The sequence below is a fragment of the Falco rusticolus genome, chromosome 13, assembly GCF_015220075.1.
Source record: "Falco rusticolus isolate bFalRus1 chromosome 13, bFalRus1.pri, whole genome shotgun sequence".
NCBI classification, from domain to species: Eukaryota; Metazoa; Chordata; class Aves; order Falconiformes; family Falconidae; genus Falco; species Falco rusticolus.
This window is the reverse complement of record NC_051199.1, coordinates 21357794-21377008: the sequence shown is the minus strand read 5'-3', so window position 1 is coordinate 21377008 and position 19215 is coordinate 21357794. Positions and strand designations below refer to the sequence as shown.

Below are 19215 nucleotides of genomic sequence, written 5' to 3'. Positions count from 1 at the left end.
CAACGATAAGTTTACATCTATATGAAAGCTTTATGACTTGAGCAGTAGAGATATAAGTACATCATCTTAATAGTATTTTCACTGGGTTTCGTGAAAGCCATTTAGTGAACCCAGTTATGTTACAATTTTTCAGTTAATTTAAAAATTGGTTTATTATTAAGTATCTTCCCAGATACTGTTTTTGTCTTGACAGGATTATTTTCTTCCTTTGCTTATAAGGTTTGGTTTCTAGCAATGAAGAAACAGACTTGATTATATGGGAAGAGTGAGTTTAGTAAGAAAACAACAGGAAAATTCTCGAAATAATGTGGGATGTCTTTTCAACTTTCAGTTGGCAACCGGAGCGCCAGGTACCCTTTAATGAAGTCAGATTACCACCACCCCCTGATATCAAGAAAGAAATTGGTGAAGGAGATGAAGTGGAGGTGAGTTTATGCTAACAAACTGATTGTCTGTTCAAGGTGGTGGTCATGATTTGAGGTACAATACCGAAGTGAAGATTTAAAATAGAGCCTGTCTCTAATAATGGATTTATTAGGCTTTCAGTGAAACTTTAATTTCAGTTTTTTCACAGAACTACCAATGGAACTTTCTCAAAATCTAAAATTCAGAATAGCTTGAGAATGTTTCAGAATTAAAAACAAAACTAGGTAATTTTAATTTTGGATCTGGAATGTAACTGTTAGAAATGTTTTGATGTGAAGAGGTAATAAAGCTCTTCAAAAAACAAGTTTTAACCCAGGTGAAATACCTGGTATAATCTGGTAGGGAATTGTGTGAATTCTATGGTTTTACAGAGAAACAGTGTTAATTAAGAATTATTTATTAAACCTGGAAATTAAAATACGCATGTTCTGTTCCCAGCTCATTGTAGCATATTTAGAAATTTAGTAATTAGTTTAACTTCTGCTTTTTATGCTACTTGTCCTTAAAACCAAAAATTATGAGTTTCTTTTGAATACATTTGTAGTTTTGGGTTAATAATATAAGAAACAATGTAGTATAAGGTGCTGGATTTTTCTAGGTTGTTCTTATTTGAAATGCATGCTATTTATTGGCTTGCTTAAGAGGTTAAATGTAAAGGATTATTTTCTGCCTCCTTGTTGTTGCAAAATTTCCTATTTAGTCTGCATGCAAATGACTTTGGCCTGTCAGAAGTGTATAAGGAGTAAAAGAAACTTACAGAAGATGAGGAAAGTGAAAGTTCAGGAGTGTTCTGTTCTATATCTGATCTTGCATTAACTTGATAGCGTTTGTTAAATATGGAATATTTAGTCATATGATGACTTGGTTATTTCAGTAGTCCCAGGTATATAAAGTAAGCCAAGGACAAAACAAAAATCTAAATTGTGGAGTTAATTCTGTGTGAACTTCCAGTGTGAAGACAGCGTTTGAATTTAGTGAGGATTTGCCCCAAATAAGCATTGAACCAAGGTTTTATCTTCCTTCAGAAACTTCTGTTGAATTGTCAGTAATATATGTAAAGGAAATCTGTTCACGGTCCTTGTAGTGCAGAACAATAAAAATCTGTGCAAGAAGCACATACCTAGATACTTTATACAGTAATAATTTTTGTGTAGAATGTGTTCCATTCTAGTGAAAATTAGAAAAGTTGGGATGTTTATTCTTCATTATACATGCAGGCAAGTGAATTATGTCTCTGTGTGCTCTCAGTGTTTCTTTCTACTTTGATTTTCAGGTTTATTCTAGAGCCAATGACCAAGAACCTTGTGGCTGGTGGCTGGCAAAAGTTCGAATGATGAAAGGAGAGGTAAATTATTTTAAAACCTACTGACTTCTTGCTGTTAGGTTAAATACAGTAAAGATGAAAGGTCTTTGTGATGGAAGAACTATGAATAAAGTACTACAAATACAAAAACAGAGTAAGTTGAGGTGGCTTTGGAATGACCCATGCTGTATGACACAGCTGAGGGTTGTGTTTTTATAGCTGAGCCAGTCAGTTCCATTATTAGTAGTTAATTGCTTGGAGGACTGTGTGCATGCGCAAGAACAGGACTTCTAACAAACCTACTTTGTTAATTGAACTTGGTGGTAAAAATTAAGTGGTATGCTTCACTTGTGTTATAGTTTGTTCAGACTCCATAAATCAAGCATGCTGTAGCTATCGATGTGTGTTGCTCTAGATTTTCCTTTGTGTACATATTTCTACTGAGTGTAGTGGAGAGATGCTGGTTGGTTTGCTTTTACATCTATCAAGTCTGTATTTTACCGTTCACTGTTAAGAGTTGCAGCTGCAAAGTAACTTGTAGATTCAGACACTTAAGTATATAGAGAGTTATGGCAGTGTCTGATGCAGTCTCATTAAAGCTTTATTTTGTGAAATGACAGCAAGAACATTTAATTTTGTAGTAGGAAAGGTCCTGTGTTTTGATTCTACAGTATTAGATTCCTAGAACTGAAGGAAACTGGGTTGAGAAAAAAATTGTCCGATTTCTGATACAGTTTAAAAACTGTCAACAAAGAGTAACTGATACCGAGTTGTGTTAAGGGCAAGGTGGTGGCAGACAGTTACCAGAGGAAGATTTTGTGTCTTGATCCTTGTGGATGAACAGCTTGTTAAGAAAACGGCAGAAAAGAAGACAAACTGATTTAAATGATAGTTTGTCATTTGGGGCTAATCTGCTTCTCTTACATGTTACAGAAATTTGGAATTTTATTATCAGCTACCTTGCTATGCTGCTGATTTCAAAAAGTCATTAAAAAATTCCTAATTCTGAATTTAAATTCAGAATTAAATTAAATTAAATTTTAAAATCATCAGATATCTGGTGTCTTCATAGAGCATTGTCAAACTAGTTATTTTACAGAATTGTCCCCCCAAGAGGAAACCTCCACAGTTCAGTTTTTGGCTTCTTTGTACAGTCTGTAACACGGTTCTATATGCAAATTGTTTCCTTAAAGTAAATGTGAAATTCACAAACAACGCCTGTGTCTAGTGATAGTCAGCTTTGTGATTGTTCTGATAACCAGAAATAGCTTTAATTATAGGAGTTAATTTTTTAAAGTAAGTAGTGGTAGTTCTCGTAAATTTAGTTGTCTGTTTAGTATTTATTTTACGTTACTATTACTTAAATGGTTTTGTGATATGTTTCAAAGCAGCTTTATATGATTAGGGTGATCCCTAAGCCAAACATAAAACCTGAACTTGGAACATAGCATGTGGAAAAGTATGTCACAACCTTAGTGATTTACTGTTTCCTGATACTTGATAACTGGCGGGTGTTGACAAAACAGATACCAGTTTTGAGGGAGGAAGAGGAGAAAGTGCTGCTGCATTCCTAATTGCATACAGACGGAAGGGAGGATAGGAGAAGGCTGAATCCCCAACACAAAGCCAATCTTTGGAGAGTTTGTGCATGCAAGCTTCTTTAGACTTGCAAGTGTTGGGTAGAAGTGTAGGAGATTATTGGTAGCTGTTAAATCTTCTTAGTTCTCTTGCCTTCCGAAACTGGGGATAGTGTGTATCAAAAAGATTGATTATTGAATTTTTATTTTCCTTTTGATCTCTACATGATTCACAGGTGGTTTGCTCTTGAATCAGTAGTTCTGCTTTTTTTTTTTTTTTAGACTGTTGCAAAGCAGATATTTCTGTGATGAATGAGGAATGAGTTATGTTTGCTTCTCTATGGTATATTTTTTAGCATTAGAGCTCCAGTAAAAGTTTTGAAATTTGGAAGTTGAACTGGCCTGAAGTAGGTATTTGAAGAGAGATGGGCATGAGAAAAATCTTGTCAAAGATGCTTTTTGTGGGGGACTGAAATTACGGTACTCTGACCACTCAGGTATCAGATGGGTACTGAGATATGTCAAAGTTTGTTTGTGTAGAGTTGTAGCATTACATCAACTCAGATTTATGTTTTAGTCTGTTCGTATTTCATACTTTCTTGGTGATGCTGGTAATGTTACTATGTCTTTGTTGTTCCTTACTGAAGTAATTTAAAAAAATCCAAAAAATTCTTCCATAGTTTTATGTCATTGAATATGCTGCTTGTGATGCCACTTACAATGAAATTGTCACTTATGAACGACTGCGACCTGTGAATCAAAATAAAACTGTCAAAAAGAACACCTTTTTCAAGTGCACAGTGGATGTTCCTGAAGATCTGAGAGAAGCGTGAGTAGCTCTACACGCTTTAATTAGGCATTTACTGTATTTGGGCAGGGGGGAATTGGACGGGACAAGACTCAATTAAATTTTAGAGGCCAATTTACAGGTCCATGAAGAACTTTTAAGGGTGGCCTGTGGCTGCAGTAGCTGGTTTAGAAACTGCTGACAGGGACACCTGCTTGTGGGGTGGGGATAGAAAGGGAGTTCTGAGATGGGAGCTTGAGGTCTGTCTTTAGGCTTGTACAGGTGATGCACTCACAGTGGGCTTCTGGTACTGAGACCTGCCAAGTAACCATGCTGGCATACGGTCCACAGAGAAATAAGCTCTGGAAACACATTATGGAGAATGGGAAATTTTCAGTTTCTGAATAGTCATCACCATAAACTACTGAAACATTCTTGGTTCTGATCATGATATGACATGTTCTGTTTTGATGCAGCTTGTTGAAATAAGTAATTTTGTTTCCTTAGGTGTGCTAATGAAAATGCACATAAAGATTTCAAAAAAGCTGTGGGAGCATGTCGAATTTTTTATCATGCTGAGACTGCTCAACTAATAATACTGGTAAGTAATTATTTCTATGTAGATGTTGCAGGAATTTTCAATATATTATTTATGGGAAGTATATAACCAGCTGTGTATTTGTATGGAAAGTGGTTTAACTTCTCAAGCTATGGAAATTATGGGAGATTTGTTCAAAGTAGATGTGTTTAAATGTAATCTTTGGGTGTAGGCCTTTTGGAGGGGCTACAAGTATTGCACTACATATAGCCTAAATTTAGGAGCAGCTTTCAGTCTCGTCATTTCTGTGATTTTTGTCATCTACAACCGAGTACCGTTTCACTGCTTTGTGCAGATTGCGTAAAGCTAACTCTAGCTTACTGTGCTCTGGATAGTAGATTTTCCCCTGCACTGTATTAAACTGCACTTTGACGTACAGCTGGGTTTCCACATGAAGAACTGCACTAGTTCAGCAGAGCCATTAAGGAATTGTTCACTTAGATTCTTCTGTGACTGTTTCCTTTTATTCCTTAGACTTTTTTCCAGCATTAGTTTCTCTTCACAGTTCTGTTTACTTGATACTACCCACTTGAACGTCACTTTATACAGAATTGTATTTTCCTTGCTTATGTCCTTAGCTCTGCCATTTTGTGAGTGACAAGTATGTATATGGTAGAATGATACTCAATTTTTCTGGGGAACATCAAGGGGAAAGAGTTAATGGTGTATATCCAGCAGCAAAACCTTTAGCAGAAAACATGCTGTGAGTGAGAACAGAAAGTTGGTGCTTTGCAGAAGTGGTGCTGAACTTCTTATGCTTTATTTTGAGGAAGAATAATGTCCATGTAAGTTCTAGAAATTTCAGATCATGTTTATGATTTAGTTTAAGTTGTCGATTTATCCTTCAAATGTGAATTTGCTTAAAAAACAAAACTTCATATTCCTTCACTTCTGCAGTCTGCCAGCGAAGCAACAGTGAAGAGAGTGAACATTCTGAGTGACATGCATTTGCGCAGCATTCGCACCAAACTTATGCTTATGTCAAGAAACGAAGAAGCTACAAAACACTTAGAAGTAAGCCATAGCTTGTCATTCTTGTTGCTTGAAACTGAGTACATAACTGTACGTGCCATTGAGTGCGTATGTATGATTCTTACTTGGTTTCTTCTTCAGTGCACAAAACAGCTTGCTGCAGCATTTCATGAGGAATTTGTAGTCAGAGAAGATTTAATGGGACTTGCTATAGGAACACATGGCAGTAACATACAACAAGCCAGAAAGGTTCCAGGAGTTACCGCCATTGAACTTGAGGAGGATACTGGTACTTTCAGAATCTATGGAGAGGTAAGGGGAAGCTTTGTATGGACGATGAGCATTTCACTCTGTATCTGCTTTTAGAGTGGCAAGAGCTATACCCAGAATTAAGAACTGGAAATAGCTGAGTAGTTGTCTGAGTGTCTGTATGCATGTTCACACTGTAGCAGTTTATTTTACATGTATTTGGAGTATGAGACTTTATTGTGATGGTGTCTTCCATAAGATGTGTTCTGTCCTAATTCTCCATGTGCTGGTGTGCGAATTCTGTAACTGCACAGTGTGTTTTGGTCAACCTGAGAGAAGTATTTTTTTGCTGCTATTTTGCTTGATCACAGATACGGATTTTTTTATTCCTTCAGACTGTATATGCTGGTTTTGTTGGTTCTTCTCCCCCCTTTCCAATTCATATGTAGTTTCTTGTGTAGTGTCTGCTGCTCTGACTCAGCCAAATCTGTTGAAGTCTCTGTCTGCTGCTTCTCATCTTATTTCAGCAGTGTAATGCTGGCTTTGGCAAAACGATACTGGCTTGCTCCAAGTTAATTCCATTTGTGTGACTCTGACCTGATGTGCTTTAAACCTTCCAAGTGCCTTGAAGTGTAGCTGGTCTTTGCACCAAAACGAGCATCCATTCAGGAGGCAGAAGAGTAGCGACAAAGTCGCCACTGTCAGTAAGGCCCTGGCAGGACATTTCTTGAGGTTTTTTATCACGTGTTACCAGCTCTACAGATGCCACTAACACCCGAGTGTCTGACACTTAGAAATCCTTGATTGTCTACTGTTTCGGGAATTTTGAGGTCTCTTAATTATGCTCCATGCATGCAGGAGTAGAACCTGGTTATGATCCAGTGGTCAGAGGAAGTTGATACTGCTGAGAGGAAGACAAATTTCTGTATTCTTCAGTATCTCTGAATTTTTGTGACCTTTTTTTGGGAAACCTTAAACACTACTAGGGTTTCAAGGTGGCAACAGATTGTTTTGATCCTAGTACTACCAGTAAATCATATCACACAGTTCATGAAGAAGAATCAGCCAAGTTTGAACGCAGTAGAATGTCTGGTGTATTCCAGTTTCAGTCTCTTTAATGTGAATGATGTGATGCTGAAACTTGTGGAAAGGTTATGACTGTCACCAGCCTCTTACAGTAGTGCACAGCAACGATTATAAATACCAGATGCCCCCTAAATAAAAACACCGTTAGACAGATCCAGCCTTGTCCTTCCTAGAAGAGATAGCTGCTTCTAAAGAAACCAGGCAACCTAAATACTTCACATGACAACGGCTTCATCATCTGGGTATACTTGTATGCTCTTTCTGCCTCTTTTAAGCTGCAGCTGGCAAGCAGCTTGGGCCTAATGGCTGGGTGCATGGGCTGAGATGTGTGGGAGTAGTGATCCAGTGTCCTTGGCATTGTATCAGGGTTTGAGGGTCTCCTGTACCTAATGTTTTGCGTAAAATTGAAAGTTCAGTGTTGCTCAGGGCCAGAATCTTTGAGGGAAGGAACAGGGAGATTAAAATTTAAGAGTATTGGGAAGTTTTGGATAGAAGGACAGCAAGATCCTATCTATCCAGGCTTTTTCAGGAGACTGTTACTTGTTTTCTCTTTGGAGAAAACAAGAAAACTATTTTTCCCCTTGGAACTTTGATTAGTCTTCTAGTCAAATGAAACTGAGCTAATAAGAGTTTTATTTTTGTGGGGAAAAAAAAACCCAACTTGTATCACAATGGCAGAAGCATGTTCCCTGCTATGACCTGGGAGGGTTTTGTCTTTTTCTGCATGGCGATAAGGCTTTTCAAATGATTCCCACAGGTGGTTTTGTTTTTTCTATTTGGGAAGGTCCAAAAGAGCTACCAGGACTTCGGAGAGGCTTTTGAAACCTTGTCTCCGAAACTGGTGTGAGACTCCTGAGACAGATCCACCATTTGTGATAGGAGTGCACTCCCAGAGTGTGTAGCTACTAGATCTATGTTAGTGACTGGTACAAAACATTTTCCCTAAAATCTGCAGCTATACAGTCTTGTTTCACACTCATTTAGAACTCTCCTGCTGCAAAAGTGGTAGGTACAGTGAGTGCTGAATTTGGAAAATGATCCTGCATTTAAGATTTCTCTGAAAGACTGTTGTAACATAGATGTGTTTTGATTGTATGGCGTACTGTGTGAAGTAACCAGAGTATGGATGGGAAATTCACAGTTAGATAGTAACTGGTAACTGGAATCCTTTAAGGTCTTTAATTCATGTGCACGCTTCTAGAGAAAGAGTGAAATATTTTTTTTTTCCTCTTCGGACTTATTGACTGTGAGGAACTGAGAATATATTGTCCAGATCAGCTTTGTGTGCTCTCTCATGTTGAGGTGTGAATGAGTCATACAGGTTGTACTTGCGTAAAGGTTCTGAGTGCTTGTGGCAAAGTGTTGATATGCCTACGGGTGCACTGGAGAGCTCCAGTTCCTGGCAGTTGCTTATTTTTTTCATCCTGGCTCCATTTCTGTGAAAGTGGTCACTATTCCTTCATATTTACTTGGGAAAGAATTGATAAAACATACCTCTAGCACGGGGCATTTTGAACTCTGTAGTTGTCATATTTGTAGCGTTCACTGAAGGTGAAAAATTGCTAACGTGTGTTGGCATTTGTATCATTTTAGCAGTTGCTTTGCATAACCTCTGCTCCCTGCAACAACTTCCTGGTCATCTGTTTTCCATGCTGAATGGATTGCTTCATTATCTTGAAATCCAGTTTGCCCATGGTTCTCTGGCTATCATTTTGACCTCTGCCAGAAGTGGAGGTTTATAAATTTTTTGTTCTCCTAGGGCTTCCCTGATATGGTTGAAAGATGCAGGAGCTGGTGGTACCCTTATTTCAAGTGTTGCCTAAAAAGTGACAGATGGAAGGGCTGAGGTGTTCATGTAAAATGGAGACTATGCTCAAAAGCTGTCATTACTGACTAGATGCTGATAGTCATTCCTTAATTCTCCACTTCTGCTGTTGCTAATTTGAAGCTTTGTTTCTTGTTTCAGCATCTGTATAGCCTCAATTAACTGTCAGTTAATTTCTGTCATTAAATGATAAAGCTGTAAGAGAGTATTTGTAGGAGTTGTCCCCACTAACCAGTGACGCTGACCCGTCTTGGAAAACGTTGTAGATGAGCTGCGGCCAGAAATCAGCATCCTCGAAGGAGAGTGCCTTGGCTGTAATTTATTTGTAATGAAGAGGTGACACAATTAGGACAGATTCCTTAGTGCAGTACGCCAATTTAGCATGGGCTGTAGAGTTCAGGTTGCACTAGTGTAATTTTGCGTGTAGTTGCAGGAGAGGGCTTATCTGAAGGTGTTAGTTATTCAGGCATAGTTTCCTGTCAGGCATAAGACAGGAGAGAAACAGAAGTAGAAAAATCGTTGTAGAGAAAAACTGAAAGCTTCCTACTTGTAGCCAGTTCTACACAGGCTTGGTGTGCTGTGTCTGTAGGCTCCTACACCTTCCTGCAGTGCTGTTACTCCTTTGACTCCCCCGTTGCCTTGAGCACTGCCAAGTTCTGCTGCACTGTGCTCTGGATGTAGCCTCCCAGCCTTTCTGCAGCAAGTCACTGTCCTGAAGATGAGAGTTGTGTGGTGGGCAAGCCTTGTCAGCATGCGCACACCTGGAGTAGTTACTTTTGATACTTTGGTAGTGTTTATTTGTTGAGGTTTAATGTGTATTGGCAAACAGTACTTTGTATTAAGACTTGCACGCAAAAACGGATCTGTTACAAGAAAGGTTCTGTGACCGATGTTGTTCTCTTGAATATTGAGTAAGAGAACAGAAACCTCACAGAGGGGAGAGTGTCTAATGCCTGTTACATTTAGGCTGTTGTGAAAAATCAGTACACCTGTCATATGGAAAAGGCTGTAAAGCCAGTTGCTGCTTGCAGTGAGCCTGTAAAGCTCTGTGGAGTGGTTGTCCTTCAGCCTTGGAAATGTCTTTATCAGGTGACATTATCTTTACTGTCAAGAGACAAACCAGTCTAAAATTTATTTTTTCCTTGGCCATTTTTCTATATGCGGTCCTCTGGGTAGTGTAATGGCAGACTACATGTTAAAAAATGACATTAAAAACTGCAAACTAAGTTTATATTGCTGACAATACCAACAGTAGCAAGTTTATGTGCAGAAAAACTGGGTGCTTCCAAAGCAGTTTAGAGGAAAGTGCAGAGGTTAAATGATGGCTTGCCGTTACCTCCTCGTTCACTGTGAAGTCAGGTGAAATGAGGTACATGATCCAAAGTCTGTTTTTAACGTAGTAGGTCTTGTAAGCTCAAGTTCCTATGAATGTTGGTAGGACTTCTGACAGACTTTTTCTTTTCAGTACAGAATCTTTGTGATAAGTTACATTGATTTTTATTATTATTATTTTTTTAATAAATGGACTCTAGATTTGAAAGCTGTGTGTTGATTTTGGAGGGAAAGAATAAAATTAGCTGTTTTTTCCTAATTAGTGTCGACCAGAAAATCCTTCAAGATACATCTGTAAGATACTTTGTCCGGGGTTTACTTGTCATATGTTGCAGATAATGTTTTATAATGTCTTGAAATGACATGGAAGAAGTTGTTTTGGTCATTACTGGTGCTTTGCTTTGCTGCTGAATTTTGTCTGTGAGCATTGTACTCCATTACTCCTTCAACATTTAGTTCAAAAGTCGATCAATTCTGTCTCTGTTCCTCTGTTTTTGAAAATGTTTCATGTTTGGAAGACTTGCAGCTGTTGTTACAAGGTTTTATTTTTAACTTATTCACAAATAAACTTTTTTTTTTTAATTCATTTCCAGACTGCTGATGCAGTAAAAAAGGCTAGAAGTTACTTGGAATTTGTGGAGGATTTTATTCAAGTTCCCAGAAATCTTGTTGGTATGTAATACTGCTAAAACTTGAAAACTTGGGGAAAGGGAGCCTAATCAGCCTGACACTGCAAAGAAGATTTAGATGCTAGCACAATATTTGATTTCTCCATTTAAGTAGAAAGTGATTAATCTTTTAAAGCTGTACGTATCAGGGAATTATTAAGAAATTACATGTATTATTGCTGCATAATAACTTTGTCAGTATTTTAACAGTGAAAAAAGTTTGATTACCGACTTTTTTTTGGATTCAACAAACCTAGTTGAACCAAGGAAATCTGCTAAATCTGATGTTTTACAAATTGAGGTTTTGGGGGGCTTTGGGTAGCATGTGCTAATGTGAATATACCCACATATAATAAGAATTAAGAATCCTTGTACTAGTCACAGTAATGCATTTACCTGAAAATGCTGCTTTTAAATGATTACAATACCAATTTATGTCAAAGGCAGGCATCTTGCCCAGATCACTTACAGTCATTTATGTAAGCAGATGTATATTTAGCTACAAGACACCCAAGTTAAGAAGTTTAATGATCATTAATGACTCAAATTGAAGTTACCACACTTTGCCCAGGGCACTACTTTCTGTGCCAAGAGAGGAGAGTGCCATCTACTGAATTGCCAGTTTCAGGTACTGGAGCTCCTCAGGACTGAGGACTTTCCCAAATACTGGCTTACCATTGTCCATAGAAAAACGTTTAATGGTACAGCGAGTGTGGTTTACTTTAGTAGTAGAAAGAGGATTGCTGTGCAAAATGAAATTGTAGGCATACAGAATGATAGCTGTAACGTTTTTCTAAGACAAAAAATACACAGAAAAGACCTGCTGAGCTATTTGAACTGTTGAGGAAAGGAAACCATTTTTAATGCTTTTTGTACTTTACTTTGTATCATGTTTAATATCTGCTGTAAAGAATGTTCCTTATGGAGTACTCTGTCACGTGCTTTTGGTTGTTATAGCCTTTTTTCAGAGGCTCTACCTTCCTTTAATCATAATTTTAAATTAAGTGGCACGTATCTGTAGCTGGCTTGAAGAAATGTTTCTGCATAGCTATAGTATAAGGAAGAACTAAAATTTTTTAATAAGGCAGCAGAGGAGTCACTTTTTTGAGATCTAAACATAAAAGTTCTAGAGAACCTTTTGGTTTTGATCCCATGCATGATTTCAGTATTTTAAAGGTAATATGGGAAGCATGGGTACTACTCAAGTTTGTTGTAAAGGCAAAGTTAATTTTCAGAAAACAGTGATGTAGTTTTTAGCTTTGTTTTTTTAAGGTGCTCCCAACAAAAGTATATTATATAGGCCTGACAAAATATCAGGAAAGATTGAATGAGGCGGGGGTGCATGTGGAGTCAGGGGGTCCAAGTAATTTTGATACATAGATTTAAAATAGACATTTGCAGAACTTTTGTGCATTTTAGTCTGATTATTTGAAACGTGTGTGTAGTGGTGATCTTCGTCAATGCTTGTTATTCTATGCATACATATATATATATGTACACAGATGGTTTAATTTGAGAAGTTTTCACCTCTTCTGACACAGTGTGGGGTTTTCTGTGGGGTTTTTTTTGTACCTCTGAAGTAGAAGAAAACTTAGAAGCAAAGCGAATGGTAAAGGAGAGTCAGGTAGTTGTTACGATTATGTTATGCATAATTTAAAATATCAAGAAACCCATTAAAATACTTTGCATGTGGGTGCAAAATTAACCATTCTTGCCCTCTGAAGGAAAAGTTATTGGAAAAAATGGAAAAGTGATTCAGGAGATTGTAGACAAGTCTGGAGTCGTCAGGGTGAGAATTGAAGGAGATAATGAAAATAAACTGCCCCGTGAAGATGTAAGTACTTTTTTCTTTCTTCTTATGATTAGGTTTTTGTTTTCAAAACCAGTCATGTGGAACCTTTTAACAAAGAACATGTTGGAAAGTATATGCAGAAAGTGAGAGTTTCTAGAGAATGGCTCAAATGAGTTAAAAGCATTACCTTACTGCATCAGAAGGGGATTGCTGTTTCATCTCTGCATCGTTATGCAGTTTATAAATGCAGCCTGCGTGGCCTCTGCACTTTTCTGTGGGCTTTTTTTTTAGCTAACCTGTAATGGTGCTGATGTCCGTGTTACAAAAACATGGCGTCTGTGATGTGGGTAGTTTTCTAGGATAGATGCTTGTGGATTATTTAATGAAGCCAGTTATGTAACTTTTCTGTGAATACAGAGAAAATTGTTTTTAAGGTTTTTGCAGACTGACATCTTGCATTAAATTTTATATTAAACAATTAGAGAAAGTGTTTTTTTGCTGCTGAAGCAAAACCTTTCTTTTTTTTTTAAATCTTCCGTGTACTTTAGCAGCATAACTAAATTTGGGATTGATAGTGTTAATGGTGTCCACATATTCTAAATATACGAGAACGTAAGATCAGATCTTCTAATGGTGCTTCATCTTGTAAAGCTGGTTTAATTGACTGCTGGACACTTCCTGGTAAACTATGGATGCTTTTGTACACCGACTGTGATAAACACACGCGGCAGCTGTGTTGCGTGAGGGACATGAACACTGTGTGTCAGGTTACCCCGCCTGCCAGAGCAGGCTGCTGGGGGAGCCGGGCAGCCTTCGGTGCTTGACGTACAAGCCTCTACCCTTGCCCCAGTCTGAGCTATTTCTAGCGCGCCTTTGCAGCCCAAGACTCGGATATCATCTTTGCCTGTTCAGCTCACTTCTGTAATTTAAACAGATCTTTCTTCCTGAAAATAACATTTTATGTTTTGTTTCTGTAGGGAATGGTACCATTTGTATTTGTTGGTACTAAAGAAAGCATTGGAAATGTCCAAGTTCTTTTAGAATACCACATCGCGTATCTAAAGGTAAGTGTATTTCAGAAGAAAGAATCGGTAGAGGAAGCTTTGGTTGAAGGAGCAGAATTTTTAAGCAACAACTTTGGTGGGATTTGCAGTTGATAAACTGTTCCTCTGTATATCAGGATTTAAGGTTTGGTGCCTTGAAGCCATCCCTCGCCCATATGTATTATGCAGGCCTTTAAATACACTATCATTGTCACTTCGACTGCTGGTGTTGAAAGGATTGGACTGTGAAGAACACTGGTTTAAGTGGCATTTGGGAAGTAACACGCAATTCTTTTGTCTGTGTTAGTGTGCTGTTATTCTGTTGGGGTAGGATGGAATTTCTAATAGTAACACACTAATATAATGTAGTATTAGAACAATTATCCATTTAGATTAGTTGGCTTTGTATGGAGTTGTGGTGTTGACTTAACAGGAATAATGAATGAATTTGAATCGTGTTACTTTGTCAGTTTGCTTTTTTAAAAATTTGACTGGAGACTGTGTGGTGAAGCTTTCTTAAGAAAAGTCGTCATAGGCTTACAATTTCTGCGTGGTGATTTGAGAGAAAGGGTTTAGATTTCTTCCAATACTCGGCGACTGCAGAAGTCATACTGGAATTCCATTACTTGCGGTCACCTTCGAGGTGGTGTTAACTCACCTACAGGAGTGCTAGTTTCTAAGGTGACTGGATGGGCGATGGTGTTTTGTGAGGGGAAAGAACATTTCTTTATCAGAAAATTTGTTTCCTTTTTTGTAGGAGGTAGAACAGCTAAGACTGGAAAGGCTCCAGATTGATGAGCAGTTGCGTCAGATTGGTATGGGTTTCAGGCCTTCGTCTGCTAGAGTTCCTGAAAAAGAGAAGGGTTATACCACTGATGAGAGCACCCTCTCCTCAGTGCAAGGTTCCAGATCCTACAGTGGAAGAGGGAGAGGTCGCAGAGGCCCCAATTACACATCTGGTTACGGTGAGTTTTCTTGAGCATCTGTTGAGTGAGTCCTCAGGATGGTTTTGAGTCTGTAACTGTCTCTAGATTCCCTTGTATTCAGTGTAGTTGAGTGAAGGTAGGGCTGAAAATTTAGAATTGTAATTTTATTTTTTACATGGCTCAAAATACCTAATTAGAGCCACATTCTCATTGAAGTTCAGTTTTAAATTGAGCAAAAAAGTGAGTAAACTGAACTATGATTTGAAGCAGTCCTTCAACAGTAGTACCTATACCATATAAAGCTGGGAAGGAGAAAGGGCTACAGATACAGATACTCTACAGGAGACACAAGTTTAAAAAAAAATATCTGAAATTAGCATTACATGTTTTGATTGAGGAGGAGGAATAACCCTTGTCTGTGATGGTGGCCATCTTATGAATGTATTTTTCAAAAGTAAACCAGAATAATTTAAAATGGAGATGGCACAAAATCTTCTTTTTTTTTTTTATTAATTTGGTCGGGAGCTAACTGGGTTTGTTTAAGATGTGGTGGGGGATTCTGATGCATTTTTAAATTAACAAGGAACCGCAGTTCAGTTCCCTAGAGGTGTGCACATCCCCTCTTCATTCAGCAGCAGCTCCCCACATGGAGACAGCCTGCATTTCAATATAGACGTATTTCAAGAAACGTAGGTGCTGCAGTAAATGAGGAACGAAAAATTATATATTCAATTCAGTGACTTACTTTTCATCATGTACACGTAGCTTGCTTCTGTTACAAAATCAGACACGTTCTTCTGGATTTGAGTCTGTCACTGACTGTAGTGTCCAGGGTAGTGCCGTGTTGGTCACGTTGGTTTTGATGATAATGCTAATGTTTGTGGCTTTGCTTTTTGCTATTTCCCAGTGAATTGTTTGACTGAATTCTAATGAAGGTTGTACAGTTTCTTTTATACACATACATGCTTTACTTTGGAAATCATTCACACCCCACCCCAAAATGGCAGGAATTGTACATTAGAGCCATATGGGTCTAAATATCTTTACTCCAGAATGGTCAGCAGGGAGAGTTCCTGGATGTCTAAAATAAATAGTAGGTGTTGAATTTTCCAGTAGTAAAAAGCTGTGAGTTCAGTTAACTCTGAGATGGTGGGATATTGTGGACGCTGTTTAATACAAACAGTTAAATGGTGCAGGCAGCATTATAACAGCCAGGAGAGGTTGCTTAGCAACAGCCATCAGCTATAAGGTGGCAAAGTTGTCCTTGGGAATTTCAGAGAAGTTGCCTAGAAACTGCACCAAATGCCTGCAGTGTACACACAAAGAGAGGAAATATGGTTTAATCCTTGATTTATCTGTGTACATAAATTACAGCTCTGGTAATCTTTGAGCTCTTACTTCACGTGTTATTACAAACAAACCTAGGTTGAAAATCCTAGAAAGTTAGGTCTATTCTGTATGTGCGTGGGCATATTTAATGTAAAATTATACATACATTATGCTTTTTTAAATATATATTAATAAATTGTGTGTGTGTGTGTGTATATATATACAAATAGCATATATAACCAGCCATGCTGGTTGGAAGACTTCTGTGAGGATCTGAAATCAGAATATCACCCTAAATTTCATACTCATTTCCAATTTTCTTTTCCTTCTTGTACAAGGTACAAACTCTGAGCTCTCTAATCCCTCTGAAACAGAATCTGAGAGAAAAGATGAACTTAGTGACTGGTCCTTGGCAGGAGAAGATGACAGAGAAAGCAGACACCAGCGTGACAATAGGCGACGTCCTGGAGGACGAGGACGTAGTGTATCTGGAGGTCGTGGGCGTGGTGGACCTCGTGGTGGCAAGTCATCCATTAGCTCTGGTACTGTGTTTCAAACTTACTTTGAATTTAGTCTTTGTTCTTGGCAACTTTCTGTATAACCAACTATTTAAAAATACTCATTTTTTACATTACTGAAGTCCCCACATACTATGGAGTTGTGTGATGGTTTCTTGTCGTGCGCTATGTTGTTAGATTTTTATTCATCTTCTGCCCACAGTGATCTCCCTTTCCTTCCTCTACTGCACACACATAATGATGATACTATCAGAGTTTATCAACCCTTGGCATGTTACTTATGGCTGCTTTCTAAGCTAAGCTTATGTTTAGGTACAGAATGAGAGAAGAATTCACAGAATGGAAGTCATGTTACATTTTGTCAGAACTTGCAGGTGCTAATTCATAACGCTTCAGTAGCTATAAAAGTACCATGTTGCTATGAAGTGAAAGGTGTGTTTTACACATTTGGCAGTTTTGAGTAAAAGTTCTTTAAATGTCACCTTGGAAATCTTTGTGATGAAATAATACAAGCGCCTGTTGTGGTGCCTCGGAATACTTGCTGTTGCATTAGGGTCAGAGAGGAACCAGTCTGAAACCATAAATACTGTAGTATTGTGTGTTGCACCTTTTTGTAAGGTTGCGTTGTGTTTTGAAACATTGAAAGACAGATACAAGTCAGCCTGAAGATTAAATTACATGTTACTACGGTATCTTAAATGGAAACCTTTTGTTTGTTTAGTGCTTAAAGACCCGGACAGCAACCCTTACAGCTTGCTTGATAACACAGAGTCAGACCAGACTGTGGATACCGATGCTAGTGAATCTCACCACAGTAGTAACCGCCGCAGGAGGTCACGCCGGCGAAGGACCGATGAAGATGCTGTTCTTATGGATGGAATGACAGAGTCTGATACAGCTTCTGTTAATGAGAATGGTTTAGGTATGTAAACAGTTGGATGATAGTCCCAGAATGAGCTAAGAAACAATGTGTTGTCCTTGTAAGTGTAGTGAAACACTTGTTCATTTCTGTTAGTGGCGAATCGTTCTGTTAAAAGTTGTTGTCTGATTAAAGAAAGACTGCCTCCATGGCTCGGCCATGAAGTCTTCTGTTTACTGAGCTCCACTAGTATTTTCATATGCCTCTTTTGTAAAAAACTGTTTGACGGAGACACCAAAGACTTAACTTGTTTCCCATTAGTACTGCTGTTTTCATAGAAATAGTACTGTTGGATCAGTGTTCTGTTTTGTCCTTGGTAACTTCGGTCTCAGTGTAGGAAAGCTACTTAAGTAGCTGCTAATTTGTCTCTACCCAGCTTCTGCTTAAGTACTTTCCCTCAGTAAATTTTGTTGATACTCACTGGGACGAGAATGTAATCTGTTGCTTACTAATGTAGAAGGAAAGCCCTTTTGTGGGTTATGTGGCTAAAATTTGACGTATGGTTACTCATTTAATAAATGAACTCTGAGGTCATTAAGCATATTATGCCTAAATGTTTTAATGAGCCAAGAGCAAAAAGTAAAGTCTAGCTTTTGCATTATTGTGTATGCTTTCAGTATAAAGCTATGTTTTTCTTTCAGCCTGTCTTACTTAGCCTGTCTCTTTAACAGAAGCAATTTTAAATGCCCCATGCTGAAACTGCTGAAGAAGTTACTTATTTTATCATCAGAAATAGTTCATGGTAAACTTTGCAATTGCAGATGATAGTGACAAAAAACCCCAGCGACGCAATCGTAGCCGCAGGCGTCGCTTCAGGGGTCAGGCAGAAGATAGACAGCCAGGTAATTCGAGTGGAGCTGTGGGTAATCTCAGGTCAAAAGCATGAGAGAATGTTGTGTCTGCTGTTTTACATATAGCTGCATAATATAAAAAGGTTACTCAATAACTAATAAGACTACTAGATAAAGATGAGAGACATTTCTTCTCCTAGGAGAACTTATAAAAGTTCTTAATCTGCCTAATGAAACTAATTCGTAATGTCTAACTTTTGCTTGGACATACAAGTTACGCTTCTGATCCAGTTCTCGTTGAAGTCAATAGCCAAGCTGCTGTTGAGTTCAGTGGTCCAGGATCAAGACAAACACGAGGGTTCATGATCCGCGCTGCCCTGCACCCGTGCACTTGCACTGAATGTGACACAACCTTTTCAGCACTGGCTGAGAAGCCCAGAGTTGGAATGGCAGGATGTGGGTGTCCCGGCAGCGCCCTGTGAGGGAGCTCACGCGGCACCTGCCAGCCCCATGCCTGTGTCAGACTGCTGCTGTCAGTCCTCAGCTTTTGTGAATATTTGTAAGTCATCTACAAATTGAGGGTGGGAAGGAGGAGGAATTGAAATGAAATTGCATGTTTCCAATTTTTTGTTGTTGTGGCTTGTTGCATTTCTTTTGTGTGTACTAACACTTGAAATGTTAAAGGTGAACTATCTAATTTTCAATCTAATGCCCTATTTAGAAAATGCTTGTATGTACATGGCATAAGGTAGTAACAGAAGGTCTTCTAGATTGACAGGTTCAAAATTTCACTCATACTTGTCTCCCTTATTTGTGGTGCTCATACAACATTGGATTAAGAAGAAAAAAGCTGTTGCATTACGCTAAAATTTGGGGGAAGAAAAAACCACTCACCCTCCTAAAAAAAGTAAAAATGCTTATCACCATTTAATTCAGAAACTAATTTCAGCCAGCAGCACCAAGAGATGTTAGGTAGGCTATTTCTCTTTCATTCTCAGAATACTTAAATTTACAACAAAACTGCCCAAACCCAATTTCTTATTTTTTGTCCTTTTGATGTCTTCTGTGCAAGCT

General features: G+C 38.3%; 1 protein-coding gene across 9 annotated transcripts in view; it reads left to right on the top strand.

Moving 5' to 3' along the window:
* FXR1 (FMR1 autosomal homolog 1) overlaps positions 1–19215 on the top strand; it is a 57573-nt gene that overhangs the window by 16357 nt on the left and 22001 nt on the right. For 6 of the 9 annotated variants that reach the window (XR_005107148.1, XR_005107147.1, XR_005107146.1 and 3 more), the window contains exons 3-15: positions 332–425; positions 1700–1771; positions 3987–4135; positions 4601–4694; positions 5589–5705; positions 5805–5975; positions 10749–10827; positions 12548–12657; positions 13593–13679; positions 14416–14623; positions 16252–16455; positions 17153–17353; positions 18112–18192. Coding sequence is in view for 5 of the 9 variants with exons in the window: in XM_037406195.1 (XP_037262092.1) it covers positions 332–425; positions 1700–1771; positions 3987–4135; positions 4601–4694; positions 5589–5705; positions 5805–5975; positions 10749–10827; positions 12548–12657; positions 13593–13679; positions 14416–14623; positions 16252–16455; positions 17153–17353; positions 18112–18192 (1667 nt within the window). In the remaining 4 variants the exon portion in view is untranslated. Of the gene's footprint in view, positions 1–331; positions 426–1699; positions 1772–3986; positions 4136–4600; positions 4695–5588; positions 5706–5804; positions 5976–10748; positions 10828–12547; positions 12658–13592; positions 13680–14415; positions 14624–16251; positions 16456–17152; positions 17354–18111; positions 18193–18415; positions 18701–19215 lie in introns of all 9 variants that reach the window. The other 3 variants (XR_005107149.1, XM_037406196.1, XM_037406197.1) reach the window with 3 other exon arrangements.